This window comes from Pristis pectinata, chromosome 18, assembly GCF_009764475.1.
Source record: "Pristis pectinata isolate sPriPec2 chromosome 18, sPriPec2.1.pri, whole genome shotgun sequence".
Lineage (NCBI taxonomy): Eukaryota > Metazoa > Chordata > Chondrichthyes > Rhinopristiformes > Pristidae > Pristis > Pristis pectinata.
Genome location: NC_067422.1, coordinates 25,854,787 through 25,882,037, shown reverse-complemented (window position 1 = coordinate 25,882,037; position 27,251 = coordinate 25,854,787). Strand labels below are relative to the sequence as shown.

Sequence of the window (27,251 nt, the reverse complement as noted above, 5' to 3'; positions counted from 1 at the left end):
AGTTCAGTGATGATGTTGAGTTTTAGTTTTTACTTTATTAAAAGATCATAACTCAGTGACATCTGCAGTTGTGAGTTACACGTCTTTTAAACTCAGTAAGGAGCTATTATAGTTCCCCAGCACCAGTGAAACAGTCTAAATATGATTATAAGCCATTGTACCCATGATGATGCAAAGTAAGTTTCATTCAGTGTAAAGTACCAATTCAATATTCATGTGTATCCAACCAGTCTTGGAGTGCTTGGAAAATTCTTGCGCATTCCCATACATTTTTCCTGATCAATGAAAAGTGAGTTTGCTTTAACAGAGAGGTCATACTCTAAGGTTGATTTTGTTTGTACCAACATTTGTAGAGTATCTTCAGCATCTTTTAGCCTCTGCTGCAAGGTCTGGATGGTTGTGTCAAGCTCCCGAACTTCATTAACAAGGCTATGATAAAAGACAATGAAAATAATGACTACAAAATTCTTCCTAATATTGCAATCCCAGTGGTGAAAATATTTCTTTATTTCCGCCATTTTCTACATTATTTGTCAGTTGCTTATCATAGCTATAACATCTATTATTAATTTCTTGTCCTTCTGATTGAAGAATACTGTGTTTACTTGCTTAGCCTGTTTTTTTATGCAGTTTCTTTGTCCTACTAATTACTGTGGAAGAATAAGGACTCTCATTTCAATCATGAACTTCCTGTTGTGATTATAAAACACCAGCAGTATCTCTGCAATTTTTACAAGAAAAATTCCATGACCATACATGAAAATAAGTGAAAATGTGAGAAATCTTATACTAAATTAATCACATTTCAAGGTCAGATCAGTTACTGCAAGCAAGAAGATCCATTCTATTTATCACCAACAATGTATTTCATTGAAACCTGCAGTACTCTTTCAACATGTATAGTCACTGAAAAGTAAACTGTAATATAAACAGAGCTGAAATAGATGAAAGCTCGTTAACCTGTAATGTTAAATCTGTTTCTCTGCCTATAGATACTGCAATATTTGCTGAATATTTCCAACACTTTCTGTTATATTTTAGATTTCCAGCATTTGCAATTTCTTTTTGGTCCTTCAGCATTAAGCTGGCTATAATTTCATCATGTACGGAGTACTTAAGATAAAACAAAGAATACAAGTTGTCCTGAATAAATAAGCAGAGAACAAAAGAAACTGAGAAAGTGTTAATAACCATTGAAATAAATCTTTGCAGGAAAGTGAGTAAGGTTAGAAAAAGAACTTTATCTCGAGTGGCTAGTTTTTATTTTATCATTATTATCACTGAAACCCTGCAGTGAAAAAATGTTCTTTTCTGTCACACACTAAGTCCATGCTTTTGACTTAATTCCATCAAACTTCATTTTGAATAAAATAACGAAAATAAAATGATGTTCAGTATAAGTAGGTTTGTTAAGGGTTATCTTGCTGTAGTTACGTGTGCACATAATTCATAGATCAGTATCATTTTGTTGATATACTAAAAAAAAGCATGTTTCTTGGATCCTGACAAACCTCACTTTGCTCTACATCCAAATGAAGCCAAATGAAACCAAATACCATGCATGTTCATTGTACAGTTTATAAGGAACAAGAACATACACATAATTAGAAGTTCAAATTACAGTCTATACCAACAACAGAAGTTTCATGGGTTGGTGACCTTTCTCATTCATGAGGTATGCTCACATATCTACTATCCTTTGTGTCCTTCACTTATTATCTGTCTGTTTGCCAAAGTGGAAAATAAAAGCACAAAGTAACTTGCATTCCCAAATAATAATAACCCAGGGCTTTTTTTTAATGTTTGCGGCATTTCATGTTGTAAAAATGACTTTCAGATGTTAAAGCTAAAATTGAAGTTGCCTTATCCCATTGGATTTAATGAACTATTTGAAAATATTCTTTTCTCTTCCTTCCTTCTGGATGCTGCATACTTCCAATTACAGGGTACAGCAGTGTTTGGAAGCTAGCTGGCAAAACCGGGAACCAACCTCACTATCTCATAAACAAGGGAGTCTCCCATCGTTGTCACTAAGTATCATTTGCATGTCAAGTAGAAAGATTTCTTTTAAAGTTCCAACAAGCTTAAGTCTTTTGTGGAGAAAGCATCTATGAGACATTTTGAAAAGCTGCCGGGTTGCTGTGTTCATAGCAACAGTTTCTATGTTTGTTACAGCCATATTGTTGCTGTATCATTTTCATACCGTTTCCACGTTTTTACAATAAACATTTCACAATGGGATTAGTAACAATTTAATGACTCAGATGACACATTGAGGCCAGCAGAAGGTTGCTTAAAACAATGGATAGAAGTTGACAGATGGAGTTGAAACTCAGGATTTATTAAGTTATTAAGGAGCAATTTGCCAGTGATTAGACTCCTACAAGGACATTTTTAATAGATTAGTCAGAGAAGGAAATTCTCATCTGATGTCATCAATGAAGGGTGAACACCATTTTGACTGAGAGTAGATCCCTTTGTGGCATACTATGAATGCCTTGCATGCTAAAGTTACAAAAATTGATTCTAATAGGGCTAAGATTTCAAAAGAACAAAACCTCAGCGACTTGGTGAAAAATGCACTATTCATTATGGCGCTGGGCATTGAGAGGGTGAAAGGTCTAATGTTTGATTCTCCCTCCATGGTCCGCCAAGTGATCTCCACCAGGATGTCAATATGGACTCCATATTTGTCTGTACTCCACGATGGAAGAGGAACCAATCAAATTAGAGCTCTTGCTTGATATTACACTGCACCAATCTTTAATACAAGTCTTTGGAGTATGAATTTTGAGAGACAAATTTATTAGGTGATTAAACTGGAGATCAGAAAGCTTGCTGATATTTATTGTGTAAACTCACGCAAAAGCAACCATCATCTTGTTAAGCAGCTGAGGAATCTTTGTAGGATAAGAAATAAAGAGAATGAGTACCTAAATTTCAGGAAAGTTATTTTCATGTTGTCGTGGTTTATAAATCAGAAGGTCACCATGTAGACTTTTACTTGAAGTACTTGTTTAAGAAAATTTCACCTCTTTAGTTACCTAGATGACAGCATCAGGAAGAATTTGTAATGCAACCCAATTGCATCTCAAAGTTCTGTTGTCTCTCTGAGGAATTAATTTTAAAATTACAATATAAGTCTAGAAATAGAACAAATACATTTTAAACCTCTGCTCAACAATAAATGAACGGAACTGCAAAACATCATAGAATATTTGGTGTGCTATCATGAATTTCATATGTCTATTACATTTCACACCCACATCATCCAACTGAGCAATAACTCTGAGATGCTGCAAAACCATGAATAATAGGATATAATTTGACTCATCCCTGAAAGGGGGTTTTAAAATCAATGCATCTGTTAAATGTACAATTAGATTAAACAGCCTGAAGAATATTTTACTTGCTTGGTTAAAGAATGATGGACATCCATTGCAAATATGACTAAATTCTCAGTGGTCTAATCAGAACATTTCCATGAGCCTACCATGAAATACAAACTGTTTCCATATAATTGATTGTGGGTGACTGTGCTGACATATTCAGCATGAATTTTGTTGCTCTGAGTCTGATGGCCACTACTGCAGACTTTATGCCACCACAGGTCTCTGTCCCCTTCTCAAGTGACTGCTCTTGCAAGACACCTCACCTAGTAGATTTGTGTGACAACTGGTGAGAAAAGTGACTACACCCATTGGAGTGTCAGGCCCTGATGAGTTTTTGCTCTCTGGCCAAAGAGGTGTTGTCACCACCTGAAGGTAGTGTGGTCTCATCGATTGTACAATTTCTCTTTCATGTTTATTTTCATGAATGGATGACATTCAAAGCCCTATTATGTGTTATTAGAGGGACAGTTTGTTCACTTGATCCATGTAAATACACAAGAACTTTGAAAAATAGACCTGTCATAAAGAACTATTTATACACTATATACCTTTTTATACTATGTGTACCCTTTATTTGCTTTCTATTTATAAGGTACAGTTGATGTAAGTACACAAATAATGACATCACCTGGGGTAAAGATATGGAGGTATTCATTTGGTAAATTTGTAGCGGCTGCTACCACGATGCGAAAGTATGACACTCGATGAGCTGCAGACAAAACTGATTTATTTTCCCGCCTTGCGCGGGCCTTTTAAGAGGAACAGTTCCTGCCCACCAAAAACAGAAATGACGTATGCGCTATGTCATCAAACTTTTCCCGCGTGCGGGTTTTCTCCGTTGCTCGGGGAAGACGAAGGCCCAGCGCCATCTTGCGTCTTGCCGCTCCGACTGTGCACGACCCGACCGCCGAGCCGGTTTGCTTGCTCAGACGGTGAGTCACTACACAACACCCCCCAGAACCGGCGATACGGTCCCCAAGGTTCACGGGCTGTGCTAGACGTTGCTTAGGAGGTCGGCCTCTGCGTCACAGTGTTGGGACCTCAACCGGTTGTTGTAGATCTAAATGGGCCCGTTTGAGGCGGTCCGTCGTGAAGACCTCTTCCTTGCCCCCAATGTCCAAAATAAAGATGGACCCATTATTCCTGATGACCCGGAACGGCCTCTCGTATGGTCGTTGCAACGGTGCCCGGGGTGTGCCCCTGTGAACGAAAACATCTCGTAGTTCCTTGGGCTCACAGGATGGGGCTTGACCATGCCGCGAAGTGGGAATCGGTGCCAAGCTGCTGAGCCTCTCGCGCAGTCTTTCCAGGACTGCCGTGGGTTATTCCTCCTGGCCCCGAAGGGGGGGTATGAAATCCCCTGGAATAACCAGGGGCGCACCGTACACGAGTTCAGCTGACGAAGCGTGGAGATCTTCCTTGGGGGCAGTGCGTATGCCGAGCAGGACCCAAGGCAGTTCGTCGACCCAGTTAGGACCTTTCAGGCGGGCCATCAGGGCTGATTTCAGATGGCGGTGGAAACGTTCCACCAACCCATTTGATTGAGGGTGGTAGACTGTGGTGGTGTGCAGCTGCGTCCCTAGCATGTTCACTAATGCAGACCAGAGGCTGGAGGTAAACTGGGCGCCCCTGTCTGAAGTGATGTGGGCCGGAACACCAAAACCTGAGATCCAATTTGTGAGCAGTGCCCGGGCGTAGGAATCAGTTGTGATGTCGGATAGAGGGGTTGCCTCTGGCCATCTCGTGAACCGGTCCATGATGGTAAGGAGGTATCGGGCTCTTCTTGAAACTGGCAGAGGACCAATGAGGTCAACATGGATGTGGTCGAACCTTCTACGGGTAGGCTCGAACTGCTGTGGCCGAAACTTGGTGTGTCGTTGGATTTTTGATGTCTGGCAGTGCGGACAAGTCCTGGCCCACTCACTGACCTACTTGCACAGGCCATGCCAGCCGAATTTGCTGGCGACCAGTCAGACAGTTGATCTGATAGACGGGAGTGCCAACCCGTGTACCAAGTCGAAAACGCGTTTCCGCCAGGCTGCAGGAACTATAGGGCGGGGTTGACCTGTTGCGATGTCGCAAAGGAGGATCTGCTGACCTGGACTGACTAAGAAATCTTGGAGCTGCAGGCCCGAGACTGCGGTCCTGTAGCTGGGCAGCTCGTCGTCGGCTTGCTGTGCGTCAGCCAGGGTCGTGTAGTCTACACCCAGGGACAGGCTGTGGATGGTCGGTCTGGAAAGCACATCAGCAACGACATTGTCCTTTCCGGAGACATGTTGGATATCCGTTGTGAATTCGGAAATGTAGGACAAATGTCGCTGCTGATGAGCAGACCAGGGATCAGGGACCTTGGAGAAGGCGAAGGACAAAGGCCTATGGTCGGTGAAAGACCTGCCTTCTAAAAAGTACCGGAAATGCCGGACCGCCAGGTACAGCGCTAGAAGCTCCCGATCAAAAGCACTGTATTTCAGTTCAGGTGGTCTAAGGTGCCAGCTGAAAAATGCCAAGGGTTGCCAACAGCCTTCGATTAGTTGTTCCAGTATCCCATCGACTGCGGTGTTGGATGCATCCACCGTGAGGGTGGTTGGGACGTCTGTCCTAGGGTGTATCAGCATCACGGCGTCTGCCAGGGTGTCCTTGGCCTTAACGAAGGCAGCTGCGGCCTCGTCATTCCAGGCGATGTCCTTGCCCTTGCCAGACATCAGCGAGAACAAAGGGCACATGATACAGGCTGCTGCAGGGATGAACCGATGGTAAAAGTTGACCATCCCCAGGAACTCCTGCAGGCCTTTGACCGTGTTGAGATGGGCAAAATAGCGGATAGCATCTACCTTGGTGGGTAGGGGTGTGGCTCCTTCGCTGGTGATTCTGTGGCCGAGAAAATCGATAGAGTCGAGTCCAAATTGGCACTTGGCCGGGTTGATAGTGAGGCGGGAGATGGGAGTACAGTTGGCGGAGGTGGGAAAGGTGTTCTTGGCGGTCACGGCTGGCGATTAGTATGTCATGTAAGTAAATGAATACGAAGTCCAGGTCGCGGCCTACTGCGTCCATCAGCCGCTGGAAAGTCTGCGCGGCATTCTTAAGGCCGAACGGCATTTGAAGGAATTCGAAGAAGCCGAATGGAGTGATAAGCACAATTTTGGGGACGTCGTCAGGGTGGACCGGGATTTGGTGGTATCCCCGGATGAGGTCCACCTTGGAGAAGACGTGGGCCCCATGTAGGTTCGCCGCGAAGCCCTGGATGTGAGGGACGGGGTAGTGGTCCAGGGTGGTGGCGTCATTCAGCCTGTGGTAGTCGCCGCAGGGCCTCCACCCGCCGGTGGCTTTGGGGACCATGTGCAGTGGGGAGGCCCAGGGGCTGTCTGACCTGTGAATGATCCCCAGCTCCTCCATGCGGCGGAATTCTTCCTTTGCCAGGCGGAGCTTGTCTGGAGGTAGTCGTCGTGCTTGGGCATGAAGGGGTGGCCCTGTGATAATGATGTGATGCTGCACCCCATGTTTGGGCATCGAATTTGTAAACTGAGGTGCCAAAACTGATGGGAACTCGGCTAGGAACTTGGTGAACTCGTTACCAGACAGGGAAATGGAGTCCATGTTGGGGCTGGTAGGCGGCTTCTCCCGGGAGTAGGTTTGGAAAGTTCTGGAGTGCACTAGCCGCTTCCCCTGCAGGCTGTGGGCCCAAAGGAAATCGGCTCCCAGGAGTGGCTGGGCGACAGTGGCAAGGGTAAAGTTCCAGGTAAAACGGCTATCGCCGAATTGTAATTGAACTGTATGGGTACCAAAAGTCCGAATCGTTGTGCCGTTTGCGGCTTTGAGTGCGGGACCCTGTTGCCTGTTACGAGTGTCATGGCCGGTCAGGGGCAAAACACTGACCTCCGCTCCAGTATCGACAAGGAAACAACGCCCAGACTGCTTGTCCCAAACGAATAGGAGGCTGTGTTGGCGGCCAGCTGCCGTAGCCATCAGCAGCAGCTGGCCCTGGTGTTTCCCTGAAACTTGCAGGGTGGGCGGCATCGACGGGCCTCTGCGCCCCACCTCTGATGGTAGAAACACAGCTGGTCGCCAGTGTCGTCGTCTGTGTTTCTGGGGTGTGGTCGCTTGGTTGCTGGGACTGGTTTAGGTAGGCGCTGGGCCCGCGTTCTGGCGATTTGGCTGACAGACGACCCGCTCTCGCGTTTGTCCTTCCACAGGACATCTGCCAGGGCGGCTACCTCACGTGGGTTGCTGAAATCGGCGTCGGTCAACAGCAGGTGAATGTCATCGGGTAGTTGTTCGAGGAAGGCCTGTTCGAACATCAGGCAGGGCTTGTGTCCCTCAGCCAAGGCCAGCATCTCGTTCATCAGGGCCGATGGGGATCTGTCCCCCAGGCCGTTGAGATGAAGCAGGCAGGCAGCTCGCTCGTGACGGGAGAGGCCGAAGGTCCAAATAAGAAGGGCTTTGAAAGCCGGATACTTGCCTTCCTCCGGAGGAGACTGAATGAAGTCTCCAACCTGGGCGGCTGTCTCCTGGTCCAGAGAGCTGACCATGTGGTAGTACTTTGTGGAGTCGGAGGTGATCTGCCGAAGTTGGAATTGTGCTTCAGACGTGGGTCTGAAGCGTCTAAAAGGTGGGCAGCTTGAGTGCCACTGCGTTGGCTGCTGCGTTGTCGTCCATTGTGTGGGTCCAAAATCTGTTTGAACCGTCGGGGTCACCAATGTAGCAGCTGCTACCGTGATGCGAAAGTAAGACACTAGTCGATGAGCTGCAGAACAAAACTGATTTATTTTCCCGCCTTGCGCGGGCCTTTTAAGAGGAACGGTTCCCGCCCACCGAAAACAGAAATGACGTATGCACTACGTCATCATACTTTTCCCGCGTGCGGGTTCTCCCTGTCGCTCGGGGAAGATGAAGGCCCAGTGCTATCTTGGGCCTTGCCGCTCCGACGACGTGCGACCCGACCGCCGAGCCGGTTCGCTTGCTCGGACGGCGAGTCGCTACAAGTTACTCATTTAAGGGGGGAGTAAAACAATGAACACAGTTCAAACAAATGTCAGTTGCATTATGGGCCTTGTAACTACCTCAACTGCCTGTCAGCAAATTTTTATTCCAGTTTTTAAGACATATGGATGCAATCAAATATTTTTCACAGAGATACAGAAAATTACATCAGGTGTGGCTGGAAAAGGTAATCACTAATAAATCAGATTGAAATTTTTCAGTAAGTCATCAGGTTAGTTCACGATGGTAACCTGTGCAACATTATTGAGCTGGACCTCTGGAAAGCTTTTGAAATGAGATGGAATTATATTGAATTAGTAGCAGACAGCTATAGTGGATTGAAAGTTGGTGCTATGCTTGTAGTATAAAGTTATTAGTTACTAATTGATTTGGATCTCCATAGAAGTTGGTTACCAATACCTTTCCATCAGAGTTGGTGTTTGGACATTTGAAAAGATTTATCAATGGGATATGTTTAATTCCCTACTCCAATAGTCTTCACGATGGTCATGATGAGTTGCCTTTCTGAAAACTGTTATTTACTAATTTAATTAAAAACCACGTGTACATGTTTGGAAAATTATCTGCAAGTGCGAGAGGTTGGATCATGGAAAATAGTTGACCATTACAAGGAGATCTTGATGTATTGGGATAGTTAACTCAAGTTTGGCAAATTATGTTTAACTTAGAAAAGTATAGTGTTGTACACACGAGCAGGTTAAATCCTGAACTCTCATGGACTCTATGTGGAGAAGTGGTGGTATAAATGGTTGTTATAGTGCATCATTCTGGAATGACCCAGGACCATTACATATAAAGTTCTAGGTTGTACTTACAGGATAATACACCATGCAATGAACATACCAGATCTTTGTTAGATCTGGTTTCCTACTCTTTGGAGAAGTATAAATTCAGGGATGGCTTGATATGGATTTAGAAAATAATGATATATTTATGTGGAATAACTGTTCCACATAAACAGAATTGATTAGTACGTACTGGATAGTCATGCTTACAATAACCCAATCACTTTTGACATCTAGGTCACAGTTGGGTGCATCCATGATCACTTTGGCTGTGGGCTTACTGCTTGAAAATTTGGTAGTGCTTGAGGCATAAATGTAAGGTCTGGTGCTGCTTTGGTGCTACACCAGTGCACAGAGCAGCCTGGAAGAGCAATGCATGGTGAATGAAGTCATTATGTGTGCATCCGAAACAGAAAACAACTGTTCTCTACAAGCATGACTGGCAGCAGGAAGTGCCTGGTTGAATTTCCAGAGCAACTCACACACTCTGTAATCATGTTCCATTCCAGGAGGTATCAATTTTCATAAACATAGCATATTGAAAAAGTGCTAAGCATCACATTTTTAGGCAATTTTCTTTGACCATCAAAAGACAGAAATGTAGAACAAGAGACACAAGAGACTGTGGATGCTGGAATCTGGAGCAACAAATAACTGCAGGTCATTCAGCATCTGTGGAAGGAAAGGAATTGTTGATGTTTTGGGTCAAAACCCTATATCAGGACTGACAGTGGAGAGGGGAGATAGCCAGTATAAAGAGGACGGGGGAGTGGTGAGACAGGAGCCTGAGGTGACTGATGGACTGAAGAGGGGTGAAGGATGACTGGCAGACCAAGCTAGGTAGGGGAGGGGAGGAGTGGAGTTGGGAACAGGTGCTATCTTGCAGGGTGAATTCCAAATCACTGTATTTCATAAAGCTCACATTGGACTGAATTCTCAGAAAACCTTTTCAGGGTGAGGCTAAGGTTGACATTGGGAGAATATTGAATCTGGAAGTTCAATACAAAATTTGGCAGCTTCAGGTAACTTGCTTGTTCTGCCTATATCCAAATTGGTGATTTCTGTTGTAGGTTTTCCGTCTGTGATATTAGCTCATTTTCTCTCTCTCCACTGCCCTGCAATATGCAACTTTTACATTCCTTGTTTGTGTTCTCACTCCCTGATATTCTTATCTGATGACTTTTGTTCATTTTCTCTGATACATTAACTCATTGATTCAATAACTCCATAGTCACTTTCCACTCCAGGAGATATTGATATACAAAGATTCAAGATCACTGTCCCCATTAACCAGATGACCATTATGACTTATCACCATGGCAACCCAATCAGAAATATTCCATGTTTCCTATCCATCGTTCCCCCACCCTCTCTGCAATTTAAAGTAACTTATTTTCTCTCCTCCCCAGGTCTGCTGAAAGGTCTTTGACCTGAAACATTAACTCTTTTCCCTTTCCGCAGATGTTAACCTGATGAATGTTTCCAGAATTTTCTGTTTTACTTCAGATTTCCTATATCTATAATTTTTTGACTTTCATTGGATTTAATTCTGACTGAGATGGAAATCAAGGAGTAGGGATCCTGTATTGTAACACCAGGTTAATGTGATCTTTTGAATACATTTTAATCACCTTTGGGTCTGAGATGATTATTGCATTCCCTCCAGTTTAATCTTTATAAAACACTGGTTAGGCCTCAAATAAGGCACTGTGTTCCGTTCTGAGCCCCACCATTTAGCAAGGATTACAAAACCTTCTGAAGGGTAGAGATTTATTGGAATGATCCTTGAGTTGAGAATAATGTGTGGAGATTGGAGGAACTGTGTTTGATAATCTGGGAGCACGAAAAGTAATGAAGATATTTGATAGAGATGTTTAAATCACAAAAAATGTTAATGCACTAAACAAGGAAAAACTAATACCGGTGTCTGAAAATCTATCCCAGGACTAAGGTTCAAAGACATTTGCAAAAAAAAGTGACAAAAAGAGCAATACAATGAATTGTGATCTGAGGTACAATGCTTGCGACAGTGGTGAAGGAAGATTGAATAGCAACGTTCAAAGAAAATTGGAAAAATACTTGAAGTCAAAACAATTACAGGCCACACGAATAGAACAGGGGTGTGGAAGTAATTGGATAGTTCTAAGTGGAGGCTTTAAACCCTTCTTCAGTGTTATAACATTTATCATTCTAACTGATCTTTTCAACAAAAAAAATCCTCAACGAGATTACGCGGCTTTGTGTTTATGGAGATTATATGGATTGCGTTGTATAAGACATCATGAGTGTAGGGCAAGGTGAATGGACCTGTGGTATTTGTCTGTGTTTAATATTTGTACGTTTATAAGATTGGTGGTTTTATTGCTGATGAGAGGGAAAGAGACTTTGTGGGTTAATGGATTCCTTTCAAGAAAGAGAAAAGCATTACCTCAGTAATTGTGGTTGCTGCTTAGCTGACATGTATATATTGTATCTTTACTTCTGAACTTACTGAATTTGGACTGGATCTCGGCAGAGCTCCACATTTGGTCTCCGTGTACGTTCATCAAGACGAGTCTGAGCTACCTTCAGAGGTCCTTCCTTATCTTTGATTGCTCGTTTGATGTTTCCAATTGTCAGTTCAGTTTGGAAGATCGCTTGAAGAGTCTGCACGACCAGAGAAAACACACAGGAGGGAAATCATGGATGTGTTCCTGCAGCATTTGCTGGGACTAATATCCAGCTGTTTTTACATAGCATCATGAAAATACATGTTCAGAGACCACTGTACCTGGTTTATTGATCTTATTAGTGGCAAATCACAACAATATCTTAGAGTATTTTCTTCATCTGTAGGAAAAACTAAGGCAATTGTCTGGTATTTTAGTTTTCATGCTATCTTAGAGAAATAATCACTGACTAACCTTGGGACTGCATTGTTCTATATTTGTTTCTGTTCAAACTTTAGATATACAATCTATATGTCAATAGAGTAGATGATTACATTCTTTTCTCTCTGTAAACTATCCCCTTTCTAAATTTGTGGGTTTATCAAAGCACAAAGTTGTTGCAGGGTTAATGTTGGATTAAGAGGTTCATACTGATTTAAATACTGGTGGCAGCGGGTAAATTGTAGGTATTTTTAACAAATATGTAACACAGCTATCCCTACTGCAGTAAAATAACATTCATTGGAAAAGTATATGCTAATCAGTAGCATAGCAGTTTCAAAGGTCGAGTCTCCCTTACTTACATTGCTCAGTTAAAATGTTATTAAACATTACTAGTACAACTTTCACAGACTGAGAGATGATGAAAAAGACAAAAAACACATGTCCCTTTAATTTTCCTTTAAGCCTTGTAAACTCAGGTTTTACTGTATATATCTTTGCAATGCTTTAACTTTGTTTACAGGAGTTGCTCCTCAATGCATTGCATCTTTTTTCTTCAACACTTTCTGGGTCTGTACAAGTCTTGGTAATAATGTCTCTCAGTTCATCTTTGAGTTGAAACTTTTCTGGACCATGCTATCTCATGTCAATCCATATAGTTTTATTTGAAAAGTTAATTTTTATAAAGATTATCTTGAGAGTTAGATTCACAACATCTCGCCTAGATACATAGAGATGTACGAAGTGTAATTTTAGAATCCGAGTTGTCAATAACAATCTTGAATTAGCAAATACTTCATGCCCATCACAATATACCTAAAACTGCATTGTACAATATTATAACTGAATAGATTAAAACACATAATTTCTACTATGATATTTCAACATGCAATCTAATCATCCTTTAGCACTACCATAGTTCTTATTAAAGCAAATGTAGCTAAGTAACTATAGTTACGTAGGCCCAACTTGCCCATGCCCATTAAGGTGCCTACCTGAGCTAGTCTATTTGCCTGAGTTTAGCCCATATCCCCCTAAACCTTTCTTATTGAAACTATGTTACTCGAGGTGTAATTCTGAGGCCTGGATAAAGTTTGTAGACAAAAGTTCAACTGCCCCATGCCAAAAGGAATGTTACATATCCTCAACAATAATCGGCTCACCGATGCTCGGTTTGGGTTCCATCATGAATTTTTGGATCCATTCACGGTTAAGCAAGGACAAAAACTGAATTCCAGTTGGAGTATAATTGATATCAAGCCAGGTAGTTCCAGTACTGTGACAATGCTGGGACCTCCCAACACAGTAAATAAAAATGGCCTGGTATGTCTTGTCCATCAAAGATAGGACAAATATAAACCAACAAAATATTGCCCATCACTCTGCTCTCAATCACCAGCAACATTTGGGACAGTGTTGCTATTAGCCCATGGCCCACAAATACTGCCCAATTGCTGTTTTCTGCACTGGCCCTAAACCCTCTGTGATCTCTGTGCTCCTCCAACTTTGGCCTCTTATTCACCTGCATATTTAACTTCACTATTATTACTGACCATGCTTGTCAAGGTCCAAAACTCTGAAATTCCTCATGTAAATTTCAATATCTTTCCATCCCTTCTTAAGATGCTTCTTGGTCAGTCTCTTTGACCAGTCATTTATGCCATGGGACAGATCTTCTGTTGCCCTGAAGTTATTTGCTCCTTGCCTCTGGACCATGCTGTCAGTGTCAGCATGTGCCTTGGTGCAGTCTTCTACTGTGAGCCCAGCTCCCAGGACTTCAACTTGACAGAGGGCAATACAAATTGAAAATTACAAATTGAAATACAAGTTGAAAATTGGGCAGTGTTCGTAACTTCTTGAATGAGAAAGCAGTCCCTAACTGTCTGGTGGCAAAACTTAGACAGCATTCAGGTTTAGACTGATAAGTGAAGTGACACTATTGCCAGGCAACAATCATCTCCAGTGACAGAACATCCAACCACATTCATTCAAATTATTATTGTTGAATCCCTACAGCCAACAACTTGTGGGTCACCACTGACCATAAACTTAACTGAATCAGCCACATAAATACTGTGCTATAAGAGCTGTTCAGAGACAAATTATTCTGCTGTGCGTGATTCAACTCCAAATCCTTCAAAGTCAAACTCTCTGATATGCACAACACAAACATCAAGAGTTTGTTGTAGCACGCCCCATTTGCCCATATAATTGCAGCACCTAAAAAATTAAAGAAGCTCAGAAACGTCCAGGACAAAGCAGTCTGTTCGATTGGGAGCTCATCCATCACAATTATCATTCATTCAGTCCACTGCTTCAAGCAGACAATGGATGCAGTACCTATAATGCAGCAGATTATTAAGACTTTCCAACAGTGCCTGCCAAAACTAAACCTTTACCACCCAGAGGGATAAAGGCAGCAGGAAATGCCACCATTCTTTGATCTATGGAAGGGATATGTTCCTAGAAAACATTTTGTTAAGTGGAATTTTGTACAAAAAGGCAAGGTGAAATGCAATATGGGATTTTTGTACCATGTTTTCCTATGCACAGGAAGAGGTGCATTATTTGTTACAGTGAAAAATAAATTTGTAAATCTAGGATCTGTGCCCAAAAGACTCAGTGTCATTATTGTGAAAATTCAGAAAATCAAATGTAATTTGAGGAATGCCTGTACATAGCCTGTTTCTTTATTCTTACTGCGTCAAAATCTAGAGAATTTCCTACTAAACAACCCTAGTGAATAGGGTGTGCTGGGGATGGTGCATGAAAACTCTCTGCCAAACGTCAGTGTGGATAGTTGAGGGATGGGGCGCGGGGGGGGGGGGGGGGCAAGGCGGTTACTGTGCCTTCACCACAAGGACTATGATGGTTCAAGAAGGCAGTTTCCCACCATTTTCTTAAGGGTAATTAGGGATGGGCAATGTTTGTTGCCTATGGCAGGAACACAGACTTTTCAAGTTTAGGAAAAAAACATAACCACCCATTACACTTCAGCTAGTAAATGTCTAGAGACATTTTTTTTTAACTAAAGTAATGATATATATAAATAAACATGACATTAACTATATAATTGTCCATATACTGTTTTGGACATCGTGCAAAAATGTTTTTACATACCTTACCCTATAATCCATGAAACTGAATAATTAGCGACTGTTATCAGAATTATTAACCTGAACCCTCTGTTTACCTTAGCAAGATGTATCTGCAATTTATTTTTGGCATCACTTGTCTCAGAGATGCGGTTTGTCAATGACACATTTAGAGTATTGAACTGGTTCCACATCTCACTGGATGTTGAATTAAGGAGATTTTCTATATCATCCCGGACTTTAGCAGAAGAGACCCGTTCACTCTGTGATCGTAAAATGTTATTATCTGTGAACTTGGCCCAAGTCTCTGGAACTGAAGTTCTGTTTGAAAAAAAACACATTAAAATGATTGCAACTAGTTCCTACCTGTTGTTTTCTTATTGGTAACTAGAAATTCATTTCCGTCAGTTGCACAAATGCACCAAACAATCACGTCAGTTCTTTGCACTGTATTTCCAAAATGTATTCTGTCCACTACATTGTCTTTGCTGTTATCATAGTTGGACAACAATTTACTACCATTGCATTCTTAATTTATCTTATTAGTTTTCATACTGAGGAGAATTTGTAAGATAAAATTTTAATCTCATTGGTAATTTATTATGCATGATAAAGAAATTCAGATTTTACATTCAGAGGTGAAAACAGCTCTCTGCTATTATGCAGTAAATCAGACAGCAATGTCCAGAGATAGATGCCGCTTTAAACACAGGAATCAAGCAGGTGTTTTTCAAACTTCCCTGCTCCTTCCTTAGCTTTTCTAGTCTGGTATCCTCCTGATAGACCTGTTGAAATCCATGTCAGGGCAATAACCAGATATTCCAGGTTAATGAATGGGTAATTTATTTAATGATATGCAGTGGGAATAAATATTAGTCAGGGCACTTGCTCTTCTTAAGAATAGCGACTTCAGAAATTTTGTACATCCAGGAATAAAGGGAGATGGGAGCTCAGTGTAACAGCTTATCTGAAATGTGGCAACTTGAACAGTGCAACCTTCCTAAGTACTCCACAGGCATGTTTATGTTCCAGTCTCTGGGTACGAATTGAAGCTGTAACCCATTGACTCAGAGGCAACAGGTTACACTCCGCAATAGCTATCACCTAATATGGAGTAGTTAAATGAACTTTCCTCTTGGACCACTGGTGTATATTTTTCCTCTTTAGGGTTCAGGAACAGAGCACATTTGGATGAAGCACACTGAAGAACACTGGAGCTAACCTGGCTGCAGGTTGTTAACTGATTCCCTTATAAACTGGGGAGATTCCACAAATTGCAAGAGTTTAAGATGAAAATAAGTATCTTCATTTACAGACATTCATAATGGAAAACATTAGCTAAATTGCACCAGTTTATAATATTTACAATGCCCATAAGAGATTAATAGCTTTTGTGTAATATCTCTGTAACTTCAAAGAATAACTGTCTAGTTTTGTATGTCAAACTCAGTTTGCATTATGCTCTCTTAAATCTCCTATGTAAGTTTATTACCTCAACTGGGGACCAGCACTATTAAGAATCTTTGTTCTGATCAAACAGTAGCTTTTCAAATAGCTGTCTGACTATTTCACTTCTCAGCCTTAAGACCCAAAGCGACACAACCATTTGTACAGATTTCAACATAGAAATCTACAAAGCAATGAATGAACACCATGTTTAACTCTAATTTACACTAAGGAATTGTTGTCATACATACATGGTAAAGAGGCAATTTACACAAGCATCCGAATCTTTATAATGCTGACACAAAAACTGCAAAACCTATTAAATAAATCAAGGAAATGACAAGGTTCAAAGGGACAATCTGACCTTCATATTGAAGAAAGGAGTAATTTAAAATTTTACCACGTAAGCCTGAAAATATCATTAGAGACTTGAAAGACAATCCATAATGTACTCTCAATCATCCTTCCTAGAGAGTAAATTCCATCCCTACAAAAGATTAGAATACAATAACATCTTCTACATTAATGCAAAAGTAAAAGCATTAATGCATCAGAATAAAGTATCAAGACTGAATGTGTAAAGCATTTGTTTCTATTGCCAGTGTAACTTCAAAACTAGCATGCTTCTAAACACCTTAAAAGACAATTTGATTGAACTGTCAATCAAATTAGTGTACAGAGAATGAAAGAACTAAAAGGAAAGAACTTATGACTATGCATTGTCTTTATTCTTTTACGCTGATGTTCTTCTGAAGATTTTCCCACATAGATATTAGTTATGGAGGCATTTTATGTTAACAAGGCTGAATATACTTCCTGCCAGTCATTGTAACAGGTATGTGTTTCGGTGCTTAGGTGCCACAAAACGTATAATTATGCAAACCTTCATGGTTAAGATTACCCAAAAACAGGAATTTATTTATTTGAAGAATTAACAGTTCAGTAACTCATCAATGTTGTTATATCTTACGTAGCATCCATATGATCCACTCCTCTATAGTAACCGATGCCATCAGATGTGTTTCGTAGTTGGTGACACTTTCCATCAATTCTGTAAGCTATGCTTTTATCATTGATATCCCGTTCCAGCTCATGCTGAGCTCCTCTATTTGATCTGCAAAAATGAACAACCTTGTTGTTTCAGTACTGCAAAGAAACAAATTGGGAAAAGTTGTACCAAAGCAAAATACCACAGATGCTCGAAACCTGGAATAAAAACAGAAGATGCATGCAGAGGGTCAAAAATGGAGTTAATGATTCAAGTTGATGACATTTTATAAGTACATTCCATTTAATTTCTATGGATTTCAGTGCAAGTAAGCATGAGGTGCTTTCTATAGTGGGAGACAGATCCACAACATCTGCCTTATGCACAAATTTACCCTTAGTTTATGGTTATAAAGAATGCAAGACTTCCTACTTTTCTACAAAAACAAAACAAAAAAAAAACTGGAATGAAAGCAGAAAATCCTGGAAGCACTCAGCAGGTGAGCCAGGCATTCATGAGGCAGCGGAAACTGATTAACCTGCCAAAATGAGTTGTATTCAACCCTCTGCCTGGACTTTTTGCCTGTGTTCAGCAGCCCACAGCTAAGTCTTAGACTTATGCAGACTGAACACCAGCAATTGCCTTCAGAATTGATAGCCACAGCCAGCACGTTCAGCCCAATGTTAGAGCAGATGATCTATCAGCAGAACAAAAAATAATTGAATTGAAACTTTTCTCTCTGCATAAATGCTGCCTGACCTGCTGAATATATCCATCAATTTCTGATTTTATTTCTTACATATCTGTAAATTTGAATACAATAGTAAACTGCAGGCATTGAATGGTGTGTGTTTTGATGGTGACATTTAGCCAAAAATGACAAGAATGTAATATGACTTACTTGCATGAACTAACGTGCATGATATTACAATAGGCACATTGATTACCACTTCAGATTGTTCCTCTAACCTGGCAAATTTTGATTCATAAATCTGGACTCAGCCTACAGTCATTAGATTACTCTTGATGGTCATGGTTATTGTCTCTCCTGTGGAAAAAAGACTGTAGCAAAGCTTACTGAGAATCCTTTTGCTGTCTCTTGGATACTTTCTCCTTTGGTGCCACTTCCCCAATAAATCAAGCTGGAAGGAAACTAGATAGGCATGGGATTTATCATTTACTGAAGAGAATTATCTTCTCTTAACTACCTACTTAATTTCTTTAATTTCAAATAATTGTACATCTCAGCCTTTTGGGGAAACCTAACTGCAATTTAGAATTTTAATTAGGTTGTCTAATCATAGTTCTGTGCTGTATAATTGTGGTTGTCAGGCTGTAAGGATGTTTTAAATCAAATTGGAGAGATACAGGATCCTTACTTTGAAATTAGGCTTCCATGTCTCACTGAAGGGGTTATAGAAATAGATAAATATTGAAAAGCAACTGGTTGACAGTTCCTAATCAACTAATGTCATATTATTCTTCAATCACATTGGCTTATTCATTTGGAAGATATACAAGTTAGCTTCTCCACTGTAAAATATCACAAAACTAATGCTTGTAAGGAAATACCATTTTGGCAATGAACAAGTTAAAAAAAATGTTTAAGATTTTCTACAGATGTGCATGCCTTTGATTGGAAAAATCAATTTACAATTCAAAACCAACAACAATTTTAATTCTGGCAATTATCATTACGATTATCGGTAAAACGGCCACATCCTACATTTGTCCTTAATGAATATCTCTCATTAACTTTAGTGTTTTGTCCAGACATTAAGATCCGGTGTGATCAGAATGATATTTAATGCAATATCAAAACTACATTAATAGCTAGCTCAGAATGCACGATATTTACCAAATTGAAATATGAATCTGCATGCTGTGGAAATTCAAAGCAAGGATTTGATTTTAGTGGGGTTTTAATACTCTGCCACTACCCAGATGTTTTAGCTCTTAATTCATTTCACTAAAGAAAACAGATTTATTAGCAATGTAATAAACATATGAAAACTAATATTCGTCCAGTTAAATGCAGCCACCTTGTCAGATTTTCAGAACATTTTAGACTATTGGTGACTAAAGGCAAACCAATAGGTGATCCAAGAAATATTCCACTATTTTATCATGAGAAACCTGATTGAAATTCATCTTGGACAACACTATGCCATTTAAAATTACTCAGGTAACAGTGGGATAATTTCTGATTCCTCTTCTTCCCTTATTATTCTTTCTGTATTTGCAATTATTTCCTGACTTTATCTGAGTTACTCTACTTTTTTTTCCTTCTGTATTTCCACAATTTCAATAAAACCTCTTTTCTTTGGATTCCGGATGCTTTACTTTGTCTTTCTCTGATTTCTGTAAACTCTCTTTTCATTCACTCCCCTACTTCTGTGATATTTTCTGTTTTCATATTCCTGAAATGTGCATAACATAGATAACTTCTCAATTTGTTTTTATATAATATTTGCGATAATTTTCCATTATAGCTATGGTTTACCTCTGCTTCTCTAATTCCTGCACCTGTTTTTTCAGTATTGTCTCTCTCTATTTTGTTAATGTCTGAATGGTTGACTTTTCCCTTAGTTCCCAAAGTCGACAGTCCTCTCCACTCCAATACTCAAAGAGCATTAAAATGAAAAGAATTCCATAAGTACCTCCCCATCATTTTATCCAAGTGGCAAACATGTGCAGAATCATTCATTGAGTTAAACTTCACAATTCAACTTGCACACATTTAGGGTCATTAAATTCCTTTATCCTTTCATTGGACAGTATAATGAAACTATTGGAAAATTCAATCTTAGTGAGATAGGCTTCTACACAACAGCATCTTCAATGAGCCACTGCATTAATATTTGAAATGAATAGTTGACGTAAGGTAATTTGTTCAGAGTGATTTAAATAGTGGGAAGGCAGAGTATTAGGGCAATGTAATTTCATTGAAGAGATTAGGGGGTCTCAGAGATCTAATTAGTTATAACTCAGAGATGATAGGGTGGGTCTCTGCAATTTGTTTGGTGAAAAGAATTCTCTAGTATAACACTACTACATTCACAACAACATTAAACCTTGGAGTAATGTACTTGGTGCTTGAAAACATCACTGCCCAATGCTATTAATCTATATACTTAGGGTATGAAAATGCTATGCAGTACACTCTCTTCCCCACATAAAGTTGTAGCTCTGAGATCTTTCCTGAAAGTGTTTAATTAATGGCTCAGATTGTAATTTAAGTTATTACTCTTACGCAAGTTGGGCAATTGCTCTGTCCAGATGTCTTCTCATTCTTCCTTGACAGGACTTTATACAATCAACTTCCTGGCAAAAAAATGCAGATATTACTCAATGGCCATACCAAAATATATTTGTAACAAAAAAAGTCTGGAATTCTTGAGATTCGCTCACCTTTAACAATTGTTTCTCTACATCATCATGAACGAGGTCTATCCCCATCCTTTTCTCTCTTTGGTATAGGCACTCCTGTGCCACCTGTTGTATTAATAATTTGCATACAAATCAAGAACAGTGTGTAAAACAAGTGGATCGGAAGCAAGGTCCCTGGACATTATGCGGCAGTTTATTGTTGACTATCCTAACAGACTCAATATAATTTCATACAAATTATTCAATTTGAACACAACATCTTGAAACATAATTCAAAAAATTCAAGATCAAGAAAACCAGAAGAATGGGTTTCAAAAATAATGACCACAAATAACTGATTATTCCTCTTCTGAAGGCAAGACCTTAAGAGTCATAGAGTCATGAAGTTGCACAGCAAAGAAATGGGCCCTTTGACCCACCATGTCATGCATGTTTGCCCATCTACACTAATCCCATTTGCCCATATTAGATCTCTATCCTTCTAGGCCTTGCCCATTTAAATGCCTGCCTGAAACTCTGTCAAATGTAGTCATTGTGTATGACTTCACCACCTCCTCTTGCAGCAAGTTCCAGATATTAAACACTCTTTGTGTAAAAGTAATCCCCTCAAATCCCTTATAAAACTCCTTCCTCTCACCTTAAACTGATGCCCTCTTGTTTTTAAAACCCTCCCCATGGGAAGGGAAGATTATTTATGATGGATCCCACAAAGTGTATGCACTTAAATTGAATGGCTTGGCCCTTTCCTCAGATTCTATTCTGTAAGTTTCACCCTAGATTTTATCCTGTAGCAAAAGGAAAAGGAAAACCAAGAGAACCTATTCACACCACTGTCCTGCAAAATTTAACAGTGGGACTACTTAAGTGGGGTCATTGGCTTATGGGCAGGAACCCCACTTCACAAGTGAGAAGCCTATGAGAACAAGTAGATATTAGGGAACTGCCAAAAGTCATTGTGTAGTGGTGATCCGGATCTCAAGGTGGTCTGACTTCAAGGCAGGGGGTAGAAGGTAGTATTGATTATGCTTGGAGGTCTTGGTTGCAAGAGTCTGAAGGTGGTCAGAGAGACCTGACTATAAGTGCCCAGGATTGATCAAAGGTGAAGAGATCTTGTCCAGCAGGTGAGAGCAGATGGTGATGGGGAAGGGCAGATATTGTTCAAAGGAGTAGATGTTGGTCAGGGTTGCTGTGTTGTTCATTGGAGCAGAGGAAACGCTTCACTTCTTGCTGGCCCTCAAACAGTGATGTCAAAACATTCACCTCATGAAGCCAGCCCTTGTCTCCGTCTTTTAACTGCTGAATTTCTGAGGCCTGGGAGCCACAGTTGCTTGTGGTTAAAAGTAAAATGACTGTGAAAATGAAGGCAGGCAGCTTTGTTATCACTTTTAAGTAACCAACAAATTTCCTGCAACCAGATTACTCACTTGACCATCCAGTCCTCTCTGTGTTAAAACTGCTTTCTGGGCAGGTCCAGCTCCTGTTCAATTTTTACTTCTGACACAATCCCAACCCAACCAGCTATTAAGTCAATTGTATCAAGTAAACCAGACTATTCTGTATGAATTCACATGAATTTTAAAACTATAAGAGAAAGTGTCAGAAGTTAGTATTATAAAGCATTAAAGGTGAAATGCTTCAGATTTATCACAATAACGGCCAAGGCTAATCTTCTTCCCAACTGTATCAACATTCAACTCATTGGGATCATACTGTGAGAGATTAGACCATGAGGTAATGAATAATGGGGCCTAAATGGACTTCAAAGCTACTTTCCCCAGACTATTGATCAATGGATTTCTGAAGCTGAACAGGTTAAAATGGAAAAATGGAGGAAAATTTTATGTAAACTGTTATTCTTTAAATAATTAAAATATCTTCTCCTTAAAACATTTCATTTTCTCTTAGTGTTACTTAATTGAATGTAGTTATTACTCATCAATGTATCTGACGTTATCTATGCATATATTAGACAATAGTATATTACTGGAGCATTAAGAGATCAAAAATTAACTATTAGAGAGCACTTTACCTGTAGAGGACCCTCAGTTTCTATCAAGGCTCGCTCTAATCGTTTCTTGACGTGTATGAGAGCATTAGTCTCTCCAATCATCTGCTCAACCTCATGATCTAATTCAGATTTCCAAAACATAATGTCGTTGACACGTTCTCCTAAATTTTTGTTGGTTTCAAACTGTGTTTTCTTTGTAATATTGTCCTTGTTCTGGAGCAGACGAGCAGTGTCAATCCTTAGTCTCTCTGCAATATGTCTGGAGGACTCTGACTCCTTGTAATTGAACTGATTGGATTCATACCAATCCTGGGGAGTGTATCTGGTCAGTATTGCTGTTCTGTTTGATGGTAAATGTGCACTTTTGGCTTCAACAGATCCAGGGACATTCATCGTAAAAGAGCCCAGGTTAGGGGCAATGCTTGCCACTTTGTAATAAGTGCTGGGCCTCCAAGGCATCATTAAGTTGTGTCTATACCCATTAAGAGGATAGTGCCCCTTGTAACTTGATGCCATCGTTGATATTGCTGGCAGAAAGTTAGCAGTAGTTGGCCTAGGACGAGTGTAAGTAGCAGTCATTGTTGGATCTAAAAGTTCAATGAAGCCTTTTCCTATAAAGTACACAAATCATTTTTTAAGACATAATTTTATTCTTTTCAGTACAACACTGTACAACATGTGTAGACATTATACTTGAAATAACTTGCCCTTTGCTTCCAGCAGTGAATTACTTTGAAAGGAAGGACAAAAGAAGAATCGTTGCAGCTATGTTCATCTCCTTCAAATACAGCTCCTGAATGTTTTAAATATTTTCATTGGATTATTACATTTTATTTAGATTTATGAATTCATTGTTATTCTTACTATTTCTATAACCATTCACAACAATCTACCACACTTTAAATCAAATGTTATTTATTGGAAGTAGCATTAATACTATCCACCAATTGTGCATCAATAGTGAAGTACTTACTTTAAATTGTATAAGTACTCAGAATACCGGCACCAGAACATAGGCTCACTGAATATAGGCCCCTGCTCTTTTGTACATTTAAGGAATCCACAATCACAAATTGAATCAATAGGGCGCAGCAGCAAAATGCTACAGGCAATGGAAATCTAATCTAAAAACTGAAAATGCTAGAAATATTCAGCAAGTCAGACAGGATCTGTAGAGAGAGAGAGAGAGAGAGAGAGACAGTAAATGTTTCATATTAATGACTTCCATCTGAACTGGTAAAAGCTGTTTTATCTTCAGTGGAAATGTTAAGTGTCTCTCTCCACAAGTACTTCAAGATTGGACATCACCTTTGAAATCAAGAGATTGCAGCACCAAACTTTCAAATGCATTACTTGTCAAAACATAAACATTTACTGAATGGAGGCCATTTTGCCCATTTCTTCTGTGCCAGTATTCTTACAACAGCAACTCAACCCTAACACCACTATTCTATTCACAACTCAACATTGCCAATCTATGAATGCTGAATTCATGAAATTATGATTCAAGCTTCATATGTCAAGAGAACAAATGGAGAAAATCACAGGTTTTCTCCACTTGATGTTTAATCCATGAAAAGTAACACTAGTTACACGATCCTCCTGAAGGAAGGGCACTGAAATCAATCCAAAGTTCCCATTCTCATTAAGCAATGTAATAGATAACTCATAAGTAGAGCTTGCTGGGGACAACATGGTTGATTTTCCCGCTTAATGATTTATCCATTACCTCCCGCAAATGTAATTGAAATAATGCCTCAGATATTGCTAGACGGAAGGTACATAACTCAGAATAATTTTTATATCTTCTTTAGATTATTACATTTTATTCAGGTCAATGAATTCACTGTTGTTTTCACCACTTCTGTAACCATTCCCAATAACCTTCTACATTTTAAATCAGATATTAACTTGCCAGGAGTTCCATTAATGCCATCAACCAATTGTAAATCAATACTGAAGGACTTACTTTAAAATGTGTAAGTTCTCAGAATGTAAGAACTATATAGCAGGAACTAAAACAGCCTTGATTTACAATAATAGTATTCTGTTGTCAAAGATCCTTACTGTCTCTCATCCCCCCCTCCCCCTCACCCCATCTGCCATTAACATTGTGATCAAACAGTTTGGTAATATGATGGCAGCCAATTCTAGTGCTGGTCAAAATTAAATGGTACAAGAAATAGTTTGATGCACTATATTTTGTGCTGCAGTTCTTGAGTTGATATTCTATAAAGCCGGGTTATATATTTTTGTAAATGGCAACTGTCCTCGGATCAGTATTTGATGAATATATGGGAATCAATGTTAGCAGGAAAAGAATGACCTCTGATATCCTATAGGGTTCTGTAGTGCTCCTACCCACTTTTAAAATGTTTAGTGAAATTCTGAGGATGTTGGCAGCCTTTCAATTGTTCAAGACCTACTTCGAGCATAAACTCTAAATGTGTGAATAATTTCTTCTGACTTGTTGGTTTGGCTAGGTCCCTCACTGCTTAGCTGTAGTAGTTTTCCTTTCCTCCTGTCAGAAAATTGTATGAAGAAAAAATATTTTTTCCTGCGGATGCAGGAGAGGGGCTCCTTGTCAAAGTATTGTAATGTCACTATGGTTGTGAATATTTTAAACTGGCATCTCTTTGGAGAAGAGGCATTAAAATGGACAAAATTTAGTCCATCTTCTTACATTGAAGGTATGGAAAATATAATGACCAATATAGTTTTTAATAAATATTTTACTCTTCCTCACCATTACCTTCAATGTTGTTGATTGAGGAAAAAGGTATTTGAAGATCTGGATCTCAGACCTGGCACCCTGCTTTCCTGTATGCTTTGAGTCCCTGACTACCTAGAGGAGGCATCACAAGGCACTGGAAAAGCACCACTAACACTGTCTCTGCAAAATCCGCCACTGCAACATCCCCGGCATTTAGGTCCCAGTTAATCTCAGTTGGCTATGTTGAAACAAACACTATTCTGAACTATCTTGGGAGGAGATTATCAGCTGGACCATAAGATTCAAGGATGTGCTCAGAGGCTGCTTGAAGAAGTGCAATATCCCCATTAGCACCTGGGAATCTCTGGCCTGAGACTACTCAAAGTGGAGAAGGAGCATTCAAGATGGTATTGAGAACCTCCAGGCCAGGAGGACAGCACCTAGAGGAGTCATGTAAGCAACAGAAGAAGCACAGCTCCTCACAAATTACCGGTCCCATCACCTCACCTCCTGCCCCCATCTGTGGAAGAGTCTCCGGTTTCCACAACATTTGTCCTGTGCCGTATTGATTGATCAAAATATCTGACTAGAGTATTAGTTCTGATTCTGATGCGAACCCCAAAACAAAATCAAAGAAATATCCATCAAATATCGTTCACAAACTCTTAAAATGATCCAGGTTAACATGCATTCCATATATTCAACTATATAATGTCTGCAATCTTAATTAAATGACACCATTCTCCCAATATGCACACATAAACAAAACTACTTTCTACTTCTTATGAAAACTTACACAGTCAAACATGGTAATTAATCGACCTAAATAAAAACTCCATTACATTTAACACCCGCAAAATTGAAGTATTATACCTAATCGGATGTTTTCAACTGTTAAAGCCTGATTATTTAAATGCATTTGCTAAACGACAAATACTCAACTATTCAAATATTTGTGGATTTAACTTTTGCATTCACAGCAACTCTTGAAACAAAATACTTAAATGCATTGCAGTTGTGCAAATTGTCCAGGAATTAGTTTCTAGTTATTTTCTTAAAAAGAAACCTTACAATGCAAAATATTACACGTTTTACCGACCAGATAACAGGGCTTTTTTTTTCTGGTAGGACAACTTCGCTGTCTTCAGACTGTCAAAAGTGCAGCGCAGGTATACGGCTAGAGCTGAAAGCTCACAGCACGGGGGCAGGGAGTCGGATGTGTTGATTGATTGACACTCGTGTCTGCGACCTGGCGACGGAATCCCGGGTCGGGTGCACATCCATTCGGGCTGATAAACAAATGAGCGGGCGGCGGGGGCGGGTCTTCGTCTCCGGGTCAGTCTGCGCTGTGTGTACGGAAAACCCTGGAGCACCGTTGCCATGGACGCCGTGAGTTGGCAACGACCTCCCCGGGAGGACAGAGACTGCAGATGGAATGGGCAGTGAGGACAGGGAGACTGGCTGCCAGGTTAACCAATGCACACAAGCCAGGAGAGAAATAAACCAACACTTTGCATGCATCTGTGTTTCCACTGATGAACCAACATAATCTTAAGAATAAATTTA

The 27,251-nt window shown here is 40.1% G+C and overlaps 1 protein-coding gene across 1 annotated transcript; it reads right to left on the bottom strand.

The window, feature by feature from the left end:
* Positions 1 to 212: 212 nt before the first annotated feature.
* On the bottom strand, positions 213 to 27,067 carry tekt3 (tektin 3). Its single transcript, XM_052033335.1, has 8 exons — positions 26,785 to 27,067; positions 22,994 to 23,583; positions 20,986 to 21,069; positions 20,828 to 20,898; positions 17,557 to 17,700; positions 15,239 to 15,461; positions 11,667 to 11,821; positions 213 to 429 (listed from the first exon to the last, which is right to left on the bottom strand). Exons 1-8 carry the CDS (start codon positions 27,065 to 27,067, stop codon positions 213 to 215), a joined length of 1,767 nt encoding a protein of 588 aa, XP_051889295.1.
* Positions 27,068 to 27,251: the final 184 nt, after the last annotated feature.

What these genes read in the sequence shown, in the direction of transcription:
- tekt3 (XM_052033335.1), bottom strand. Translation starts at nt 27,067, where the DNA reads ATGGCAACGGTGCTCCAGGGTTTTCCGTACACACAGCGCAGACTGACC. An exon ending in TAGAGAAACAATTGTTAAAG is followed by an intron (nt 20,899 to 20,985) that starts GTGAGCGAATCT and finishes TTTTTTTGCCAG; the next exon opens with GAAGTTGATTGTATAAAGTC. An exon ending in TGCAGATACATCTTGCTAAG is followed by an intron (nt 11,822 to 15,238) that starts GTAAACAGAGGG and finishes CTGGTCGTGCAG; the next exon opens with ACTCTTCAAGCGATCTTCCA.